This window comes from Myotis brandtii, unplaced genomic scaffold (assembly GCF_000412655.1).
Source record: "Myotis brandtii unplaced genomic scaffold, ASM41265v1 scaffold268, whole genome shotgun sequence".
Lineage (NCBI taxonomy): Eukaryota > Metazoa > Chordata > Mammalia > Chiroptera > Vespertilionidae > Myotis > Myotis brandtii.
In genome coordinates, this window is record NW_005360187.1 from 2598055 (window position 1) to 2609701 (window position 11647).

At 42.5% G+C, this 11647-nt stretch overlaps 1 protein-coding gene across 1 annotated transcript in view; it reads right to left on the reverse strand.

Annotated features, from left to right (window-relative positions):
- The window catches only part of DNAH12 (dynein, axonemal, heavy chain 12), a 260675-nt gene extending 249034 nt beyond the window's left edge, over positions 1 to 11641 (reverse strand). The window contains exons 1-4 of the mRNA XM_014541350.1: positions 10991 to 11641; positions 5586 to 5660; positions 5144 to 5321; positions 4205 to 4401 (exon numbers count right to left, since the gene is read on the reverse strand). Coding sequence (XP_014396836.1) covers positions 4205 to 4374 — 170 coding nt within the window. The 5' untranslated portion in view covers positions 4375 to 4401; positions 5144 to 5321; positions 5586 to 5660; positions 10991 to 11641. The remainder of the gene's footprint in view (positions 1 to 4204; positions 4402 to 5143; positions 5322 to 5585; positions 5661 to 10990) is intronic.
- Positions 11642 to 11647: the final 6 nt, after the last annotated feature.

The window sequence follows — 11647 nt, forward strand, 5'->3', positions numbered from 1 at the left end:
GCCCCTGCCCAGGCCTAACGCCTCTGGCCGAGTCATTAGCCCTGTGCAGGGGACCTCCAGCTCCCTCAATCATCAGCTCAGCCCCTGCTCCTCATGATCGCTGGCTCTGCCCCTGCTCCCCGCCATCGCCAGCTCCCTCCCTGCTCCCTGCAATCTCTGGCTCTGCCCCTGCACAGGCCTAATGCCTCTGGCCAAGGCCTTAGGCCTGGGCAAGGAACCCCCAGCTCCCACCATCACCAGCTCCGCCCCTGCTACCCCCGATTGCTGGAACTGCCCCTGCCCTGACTTAATGCCTCTGGCCACGGCATTAGGCCTAGGCAGGGGACCCCCAGCTCCCCACGATCGCTGGCTCCGCCCCTGCCCAGGCCTAACACCTCTGGTCAAGGCGTTAGGCTTGGGCAGAGGACCCTCAGCTCCAGGGATTGCCGGCTCCGCCCCTGCCCAGGCCTAATGCCTCTGACCAAGGCATTAGGCCTGGGCAGAGGGCCTCTGGCCAAGGCATTAGGCCTGGGCAGGGGACCCCCAGCTCCCCGATTGCAGGCTCCGCCCCTGCCCAGGCCTAACGCCTCTGGCCAAGGTGTTAGGCCTGAGCAGGGGACCCCCCCAGCTGCCCACGATCACTGGTTCCGCCCCTGCCCAGGCCCAAAACGCCTGTGCCAGGCATTAGGCCTGGGCAGGGGACTCCCAGCTCCCTCGATTACCGGCTCCGCCCCTGCCCAGGCCTAATGCCTCTGAGGTGTTAGGCCTGGGCGGGGACCCCCAGCTCCCCACATCGTGGGCTCCGCTCTGCTCCCCACCATCACTGGCTTCCCCACTGCTCCCCACCATCGCGGCTCCGCCCATGCCCAGGCCTAATGCTTCTGACCAAGGCGTCAGGCCTGGGCAGGGGACCTCTCAGCTCTGATTGCAGGCTCCGATAGCCGATAGCCACTGGGCGCCTACTATGCAAATTAACCGCCATATTTTTTGGTGGTTAATTTGCATATCGTGCTGATTGGCCAATGGGAGGTGTAGTGAAGGTACGGTCAATTACCCTTTTTGTCTATTATTAGATAGGATTCCTGGAACTGCAAGTAGTTCAACATGACAATGTGAGAAAGTGAAAGGTTTTAGAGTAAGAATAATACTTAACTCCTAAGGGACCCCCATTTCTATTCTGTAGATCTACTGAAATGTTGAGTAGAGTCCTAGGAATGAAGTGGGTAAAGGATTTTTACCCACTGGGCACTGTCTCCTGCCCTCTGCTGGTCTAGTAATACATATACTAATATTAGTTAATATACCTTATAAATTTGGATTTAAATATGATTAGATGATTGATAAACTAATAAAAATGTAAATCTAAAAAAGTTTTATAGATCAGTTTAATTGTAAAGAAAATAAAATTTGCAAAAATTAGCAACAATATAATCATTAACAACGTAACAAACAGTAAAATTTAGTCAGATGCAAAAAATATGTATAAATGAGGCAAACCAAGAAGGGAAAGAGAATTCAGAAAGAGAAGCAGAAATCTACCATAGAGAAAGTTCCCATTTTATACTTCAGTGTTAGGTTAGAATTGTACAAATAAGCTCACTGTTTTTTTCTTTTTAGTTATCCCCAGAACCCTACAGAGTCAGGTACCTAGGAAATTCCCAGTAATTGCGAAATTAAACTGAACCATCCTAATCACAGCTTTTGGTAGATGGTTTTAATTTCCACTAAATTGGAGGGGAAAGGACAGGATGTTGTACTATATTTTCTTTTGTAGGTAAAAAAATTTAAGTACAAGTAGTTTCAGGATGTATCATTAAGACCCTGGCTGGGTGGCTCAGTTGGTTTGAGCACCAGGATTTTGAACTCAATTCCTGGTCAAGGCACATTCAGGAAGCAACCAATGAGTGCATGGATGGGTAGAACAGCAGGTCAATGTTTCTCTCTTTCTCTCAGATCTATAAATTTAAAAAAAAAATTTTAGATATCTTATTAAGTATTTGTTCAAATGCAATGTCATTCCTAGAGGCCCAATTACTTGGTTTTACTCTCAGGGACCAGTATGATTATCCTATCTAATAAAAGAGTAATATGCAAATTAACCATGACTCCAACACAAAGATGGTGGCACCCAGTCCTCTCAGCCCCACTGGAGTCCTCCAGTCCCGGGGGCAGCAGCTGAGAGCAAGGCCTGCTTGGCTGTCGCCATGGAGACCCAGGAGCGGCCAAATGGGCCCCGCAGACAGCAAAGAACCATGGGGAGCAGGCCTAAGCCATCCGTAGGACATCCCCTGAGGGCTCCTGGATTGGAGAGGGTGCAGGTCGGGCTGAGGGACCGCTCTCCCCCCTGCACAAATTTCGTGCACCGGGCCTCTAGTAATATATAAAGAGGAGGGATAGTTTGGTGCTTAAAATATGTGAACCCCTGAACCAGATTGTGTGATCTTGGGTAAGTTATTAACTTCTCTGCAACTCAGTTTACTCATCTATAAAACAGAGATAACAGCAGTACCCATCTTATAGGGCTGTTGTGAGAAATATAGGTGAAGTGATAAAAACAATGCTTAGAGTAAGCACATACAGTACATCACTCACTGTCACTATGATTACTTTTCTATTGTTTTCCTAATTGAACTTCAAGATGGTATAAAACTATTTATGAAAACCTACATAAAGCTTTTTATTTTTTATTTTAAAATTACTAGATAAATTAAACATTTTAATATGGAAAATACTAGTGCTTTGAGGTACAAGAAGAAATTTAGATATTTTTAATTTGACTTTAGAGGGAGGAAGACAGAGAGAGAAAGAGAGAAATATCAATGAGAAATAGAAACACCAGAGGAACACCGATTGGCTGTGGAGATCAAACCCACAACCTAGGCAAATGCCCTGACTAGGAATTGAACCCACCACCTTCTGGTATATGGGAGGAGGCTCCAACTAACTGAGCCACATGGGCCAGAGCAAAAACTTATGTATTTTTATAACCTTGAAGTAGAAAGAGATTCTTTTATAAAGATGATATCAATGACAGAGATCAAAAAAGAAAAATTTAAAGTTCTTGGTAATTAAAAAACTTAAAAATTAAAAACAAATGAAAAATTGGGAGAAATATATTTGACCCATTATTTTGGTAAATGATAACTGTATAATGAGCCCTGAAAGAAAAATGATCTATGGACATGATAGAGAGTTCACAAAGCACTAATACAAATACCCCCCAAAATATGAAAAAAGTTCTATCCCAATACTAATTAGGGAAGAGCAAGTAAAATATCAAGGAAATCTTATTTCCCCATTTTTACCAAAGATGATAAAACACTAATACCCAATGTTGGCAATGGTGTGGGGAAGAGGATGCTCTTTAATTCATTGCTGACAGAAATGAAAATTCAAACTTCCCAAGGTAATTTGGCAATATATGAAAAATGTATACCTTGTTTCTAGGAATTTATCTTAAAGACATAAAGGTGTGTGTAAGAAATCAGCTACTGGGATATTTATCACAGCACTGCAAAATGTCCAGAGAGGACTGATTATATACTTTGTGGTGTAAAGATAACAATGGAAAATAGTCATTAAATATGATGTGGTAGAAGTATACTTACTGACATAAAAGAACTTCACAATGAAATGAAAATACAAAACTTATACAACAGTAGGTTAAGCATGGGTGTATAAAGCTGTTTACAAAAATACTAGTGCCCCGGTGCGTGGATTCATGCACATTGAAAGGAAATTAATTAGAAGGTGGCTGGCAGGGCAGGACTGGGCAAGATGGGCCAGACACACTCTGGAGCCAAACTCCCACGGTTCCTCCCTGGCCTGCCACACCTGGGGTGGTGCTGTGGCTCGAAGGGCATCTGCAGAGTGAGCGGAAGGTCCCTCTGGCAGGTGGGGTCCCTCGGCCTTGCTTGCGGGGATTGGGCCAAAACCAGCTCTCCAACATCCCCTGAGGTGTCCCAGATTGCAAGAGGGCAGTTCTCGGGTGACGCACCCCAGAATCGGGCTCCCTCCTCTCTGGTTCCAGGGTGTGTCACCTGAGAACCGCCACTGCCAGGTCACTGCAACTCCTGCATTGAGCCTGCCCCCTGGTGGTCAGTGTGCGTCATACCTACCGGCCAATCGGACAGTCGGATGGTTGCTTAGCCTTTTATATATAGAGAGAACACAAATCATTTCACTTGAAATCTAAACAAGAATTATTTACTAATATGCTACTTACACTAACTGATTAATTGTCTTCCTTTGCTCCTTGGATCTTCTGTACTTCAGAAGCTTACTTTGTGTTGGTGTATCAACACCTATGTTTTCAGGAGGATGGACAATGGGAGGTAACTTCAAGTTCAGAGCCTCCTTTTCTGCAGCAATGGCAGCTTTGTTTGGGTCTGACATCTTGGTCTCCTAAAAATACTCTATAATCTGAGGAGAAAAATCCATAAATCCGTTATTGTAAAAACTAGCATCAATATATTGATAACATACCTTATATATCAATACCCAAAATTCTAGGCCTTTTTAGATCTTCCTCCCAAGTATGGTATCAGTCTTCATGGCAGTTCAGGCACTATCCCTCCCGAGAACACGCTGGTGCCTTTCCCTTCCCCCTCCTTGTCCAAGGCACATTACCATTAGCTCCCTCACTCCCCAGGTCCAAGGCCCTTCCTTTACCTCTATAACTTGTTTCCTAAGGCCATGTCTTCCAGGAATTACTTTTTCTACCTCTGTGATTTACCAAATAAATGTTTTCTTACCAACACACACACACATACACACACACACATACACTAAAACAAAACAAGAATGGCAGTTGAAATAAATGGACAGGGATTCCTGTTAGAGTTCCAACCATCCACTTGCTATGAAAAAATGAAAAAAATCACTTCCAGGTTAGGGCTTCAGTTTCCTCAAGGATGAAATTACAGTTCTAAAAGTCTCAGTTCAGATTTTTCCTAAAATGCAAATCACAACAACAAATCCAGTTGTTGAGGTATAACCTCTCTCCCCCCAAACCAATTTAATATCATTAATATTTAAATATCAATGTTGTATCTTAGTTTTGCTACCTTCCTAGAAAGTGATATTATGATAAAGCAAAACACATAGAATATCTAAAATGTCATGTAAATGCTAGACAATTAACTGTGATACCAACTGCATTTACCGCGGATTCCCACAGAATTTGGAGATTCCTGCCATGAAAAAGTATTTCTGCAGGCATCTATTTGGTGATCTCTTGGCTTGAGAGAGGGGTGAAAAGCTGAAGACAAATAAGTACCTGTCTGTTTTTCACTACTTCTCAGCTGCGCAGATAAGAGGGAAACGTTCAGTGAGCTTCTCTCCTGGCGAAAGAAAAAGGAAAAACGAGGGGCGAAACTTCAGGAACCCACTGACTCCCCGACTCCCGCCGAGGCAGGCGGTAACCTGCCGCAGATACAAAGTTGTCAGTCGCCATAGAAACTGCCCCTGTCGCAGTTGGAGAGATTGGCTAAAAGGTTGCCTGGAGAGGCAGTTGCTGAGCTGCGACAGATTAGGATTACCTGCCACAACAATAATTCATTACTCAAGTAAATGGAGGGTGGTTGAATGAGATTTTTTTTTTTTACCTGACTTCCTTCGGAAGGGGTCCAGGGAATCAGAATCTTCAAATTGTGGAAAACGGCAAGACTGGAAATTTGGATCTGTTGGAAAATAGATGTAAACACTCATTTCAATTGAGGATCAAGTGTTCAAGTGTCCCCATCGTAACTTCTCTATAAATATTGCAACTAATCAGCAATATAATTTATCTTGTTTCTATATTTGGTATTTATTTATACAGCACTTTTTCTTCAGGAAATCATTGGCAAAAAAAAAGGTTAAAGGTGTGTAAATTTTATGAGTATGCTTGGAAACAGAAGTGTGAAATTTTGCTATTTGAAGCTACACAATGGATATTCCATCTTAATAACAGCTTAATACTATGTGCACAAATAAATAGGGGAAAAAATAAGTCCCGGGGGTGTACTGATGGCATATTCATTCAACAAATACTAGTATTTGAGCATCTATGTGCCAGTCACCATAGTATAGGCTACACTGTTGTATCTGGCACACAATAAATCCTCTATGGGGGTGACTGGATAAAGAAGATAAAGGGATTAGCTAAAGAACATATATGCATACCCCTTGGACACAGACAATAGTTTGGTGAAGGCCAAGGGAGGGGGAAGAGGGCTGGGTAGACAAAGGGTGGACAAAGGGTGGGGAAAAGGAGGACACCTGCAATGATGTCAACATTAAAATTTTTTAATAAGAAATAGCTTAAAATAAGTAAAAATGTCATCTGAGTGAGCAAACGAACAAATTAAGTATACTTGTAGCTTGTAAAAGCAATCTATTTTTCTGTAGAAAACAAAATATTTGTATGTGATGGTTCTTTGACATATCCCTACAAGGACTAAAGGGAGAACAGCAGTCTTTTATATCCTAGGTGCATCTTCTCCCAGTTATTTAATCAAACACTAATCTAATAGTGCTGTGAAGAGAATTTTGCAGATATAATTCAAGTCCCTAATAAATAAGGAGATTTGGGTGGGCCTGACTCAATCCGTGGAAGTCCTTTTAAAAAGACTTAGCTCTGGCCGGTGTTGCTCTCTCAGTGGTTAGAGTGTCGGCTTGCACACCAAGGGGCTACAGGTTCAATTTCCAGTCAAGAGCAGGTACCTGGGTTACAGATTCCATCCCTACCCCCAGTCGGGGTGTGTGTGGGAGGCAACCAATCGATGTGTCTCACATAGATGTTTCTCTCTCTCTTTCCCTCCCCCTCTCCCTCCCTTCCACTCTTTCTAAAAATCAATGGAAAAAATATCCTTGGGTGAGGATTAAACCCCCCCCCCCACACACACACACACAGGCTTAGGCATGCCAGGAGTCTGACTCCAAACAGAAGCTAACTCTACAATTTCTCGCCCTCTCTGGATTTACCCTTCCAGATAGCCTGCACTACAGACCTTGGACTTGCCTAACTACTCTCTACAATTGCAAAAGCTAATTCCTTGTAATAAATTCATATATATATACATACATATATATACACACACACACATATATACATATATATGCAAATATATACATATACATACATATGGATACATATAGAGGACATGTGTAAATCTACTGGTTCTGCTTCCCTCATTAAACTCTAACACAATGCATACCTATTTTAACAGCATAATTTATGTAAGTATAATTTATATACTCTAAAATTCACCATTTTAAAGTATACAATTCAATTATTTTTAGGAAATTTATATAATTGTACAGTCATTACCAAGGTCCAGTTCTAAAATATTTCCATCTCTGCAAAAAATTCCCTTGGGTCCAGCTGGTGTGGCTCAGTGGTTGAGCATCAAGCCACGAACCAGGGGTCCACAGTTCTATTCCCTGCCAGGGCACATGTCTGGGTTGCGGGCTCAGTCCCCAGTAAGGAGCACCTGATCCATGATTCTCTCTCATCATTCATGTTTATATCTCCCTCTCCCTCTCCCTTCTTCTCTGAAATCAATAAAAATACGTTTTTAAAAAAGTTCCTTTGGGCTCATATTCACTCAATCCCTACTTCCACTCCAGCTCCAAGCAACCATTGTTTTGCTTTTGGGCTATATAGACTTGCAATTTCTGAACATTTCATATAAATGGAATCATATATTATGTAGATTTTTGTCTGGCTTCTTTCACTTAATGATAATTTGTTTGAGGCTCATGCATGAAGTTCATTCCTTTTTATTGCTGAATAGTCTCCCATTATAAGAACGTATCACATTTGTTTATCCATTCACCAGTTGATGGAGATCTGGAATGCTTCTGTTTGGGGCTATTATGAATAATCCTGCTATAAACATTCATGTATAAATCTTTGGGTGAACATACATTTTCATTTCTCATCAATAAAAACCTAGAGTAAAATTCCTGGGTTGAATGGTAAGTCTGTGTTTAATCTTTTAAGACACTATCAAACTGTTTTTTCAAAGTGTCTGAAAGATGAAGTGGTTGTTTGCGGCAGCAGTCTGCGGTGTTTACCTATGCCGCCATCTTGGTCTCTCTCCTCATGTATAAATCTTTGGGTGAACATACATTTTCATTTCTCATCAATAAAAACCTAGAGTAAAATTCCTGGGTTGAATGGTAAGTCTGTGTTTAATCTTTTAAGACACTATCAAACTGTTTTTTCAAAGTGTCTGAAAGATTTTACATTCCTACCAGCAAAGATTTTCTCCTATATTTTCTTCTAATTTATGACCCAGTTAGAGTTAATTTCTGTATTCAAGTTCTTTTTTTTGCATACATATATAATTGTCCCAGTACTATTTGTTGAAAACATTGTTCTTTCCCTCACTGAACTGCCTTTGCATTGTTGTTGAAAAAAATAAATTGGCCATAATGTAAAGGTTTATTTCTGGACACTGATCTATATGTATATCTTTATACCAATACCACACTGTCCTGATTAGTGCAGCAATGGCTATAGTTTTAAAAGTGGATAGTATTAGAGCTCCAACTTTGTTCTTTTATAAGAAGAAGTAATTTGAGGGAATGGAGGTAGGAGGAGGTGGAGGAGGTTATAGGGCGGATAAATGGTGATAGGAGACTTGACTTGGGGTAATGAACATACAATAGAGTGTACAGATGATGTGCTGTGGAATTGTGCACCTGAAACCTGTATAATTTTGCTAACCAGTGTCACCCTAATAAATTTAATAAAAAGAAAAAAAGGAAGTACTTCTTACTATTCTAGGTCCTTTGCATTTCCATATAAATTTTTGTATTAGTTTATCAATGTCTGTAAAAGATGCACCTGGAATTTTAATAAATCTTTTGCTTTGAAGGAAAGAAAAAAACATGTTAACTAACTAAAGATATTTAATTTGAGGCTTAAAAATACTTATTTAAAAACTCTATTTCTGAGTCTAAGGGTTATAAATATTATTTGCAAGAGCAGATTATTTATAAGAGCACTTATGGATATGACACCATATTGTGATTCTCTAATACTACACAAAAAGTTTCATCTACTTCTTTTAAAAAAAAAATATTTTTATTGATTTCAGAAAGAGAGATAGAAACATCAATGTTGAGAATCACTGATCGGCTGCTTCTTGCACGCCCCCTACTGGGGAGGATCAAGTCCACAATCCCCGGCATGTGCCCCTGGCCAGAATCGAACCTGGGACCCCTTAGTCTACAGGCCGAAGCTCTATCCACTGAGCCAAACCAGCTAGGGCTCATCTACTTCTTAATAGAAAAATTAAAGATGCTATGTTTTATACTATGCATTGTTTATATCAAAATTAAAAAAGGGATTACAGGAAAAATAAGTGAGTTCATATGTTTAAGAGTTCTTAATGAAGCTAAACTGCGATAGGTTTCACCTAAGTTCTTTGATTGAATTTCTTCAAACTAATTTTTTGATTATTGTTATATATTAACATTATACCTTATACTAAATGATATGGCTATTTCATATATTATATATACGATGCAATACAGTATAGTATTGTCTATACTAATAATAGAGGAATATGCAAATTGTCTGGGACACTGTCACAGTAACAGTAACAACCAAACAGCAGGCTGCATGGGGCAACAAGGCCCGCAGGGGGGTTAGTGAGAGACGACCAAATGACTGAACAGCAGGCTGCATGGGGCGACCAGGCCAGCAGGGGGGGCAGTTGGGGGTGACCGGTGACCATGCCGGCAGGCGGGGCATTTAGGAGCAATCAGGCCGGCAGGCAGGTGAGCAGTTAGGAGCCAGTGGTCCCGGATTGTGAGAGGCAGTCCGACATCCCCCGAGGGGTCCCAGATTGGAAAGGGTGCAGGCTGGGCTGAGGGGAACCCCCCCCCATGCATGATTTTGTGCACCGGGCCTCTAGTATAATATATAATGTCATCATTATAAATTATACAATTACCAGTTATAGTTAATATGAAATGTAGTAAAATATAAGAAAGAAATAGCATTGTTGGTGGGAGTGTAAATTGGTGCAGCCAACGGAGGCATTGGTTTCTGGCGTCCATTCCTTCTGCACCTGGCCCAGCCTTTGGGCCGGGGCTGGGAAGGAAACCGGGGCTGGGTGGCAGTGAACGTAGCCCCTTTCCCAGAGGGGCCAAGGGCCAGCAGCTCCCTTCTCAGGGCTGGCGACCAACCTCCTGCGGTCCCTCCACTGGCCAGCCAACCTCCCGTGGTCCTTCCCCTACCCCCGTGCACGAATTCGCGCACCGGGCCTCTGGTATATTCATACATATTTGTGTATGCATATGAGTCAGGGGTAGAAAGATTACTTTGTTCACTATAGGCATATTTTAATCTTTTAAAAAATAAACGAAAAAAAGTATGACGCCTCAAGACATCTGTGTCAAAACCAAGATTAATACTGTTACAGGAATAAATTAGATCAGCCTGCTTGAAGGAAAGTTACATTTTCTAGTAGGGTGTTTCTCTTTAAATAAGTTGATTTAAGATAGAGTTCTGCAAAGTTGCACGAAGGAAAGTGCTGGGGACCAGAAAAATGCCATATTAATATTGCTACATGTGGGTGCTCTACACGGGAGGACTAGGACTTATTTTCTTTCTTCCGTAGGTCGGCCAGTTGATGCAATGTACTGATGCAACGTTTATCCCTACCTTGTACCCCTGGACAACCTATAGGTCCTATACCGTCAGTATCCAGTCACCTGCCAAATGCTCGGGCGGGCAGGGGACGGCAGGAACAGAAATTTCCAATGGCTGCAAAATTCAGCCTCCTTTTAGCACACAGTTCAGTTTCTTTTCCTCACAGTAAGCCAGGGGGGAAGGTAAGGTTTATTACTAAACACCCAAGAACCATTCTACTTGTAGCATAAGGTAGCATATACAAATAGACCATTTGTTCAGAAAAAAAGACTTCTCACTTGGTTCTTTGAATCTTCAAGGGCTCCCTCCGCCCCCCACCCCCGTGAATTAGTCACAGAACAACAATTATATTAAACACACAAAATCACTGTTTCTTGAAATACTTTCTGCATTTGGCTTTCAGTGAAGCCACACTTAGCTCTCCTCACTCGCTGGCTCTTCTCGGTCTCCTGTCCTTTACTCGGCAATATCTGCGTGACCTTGAACAGGTAACATCATCTCTCTTGGCCTCCCACCTGAAGGAGCCGTTTTTAGCAAAGTCATCGCGCACTAAGTGAGAACTACTATATATTGTTCATTGTTATCAACTACCACAAAGCTCGGCTCCGCGCGTCTCCGGCGAGGCACCGCCTCCTTCCGTGAGGGGAACGCGTGACACCGCCCAGCCACTTCCGGCGTGGCGCACCTTCCCTTCCATCCTCTAACTGCACTTTCGATAAAACCATGGAGTCTAATATTTCCCTTTGGCGCCTCTATGTGTTCTTCATTTTCCCCTCTTTATGATTCAACTTGAAGATAAAAATTAATCTCGGAGCTATTAGACACAGACGTGGCTACGGAAAGAAAGGGGCACGTGAGCGGCCCTGGCGAAAGTGCTTGGCAGGAGCACGTCCGCCCTCTCCTCACCGGCCGGAAGTTGCCGGACTGAATGGGCCCTCGAGCCGGCGGCGGCAGCAGCTCGGTGAACACCTGAGGCTTAGCGGCCGCCGGTTGTGTCTGCCGCTGGGCCACCAGGTT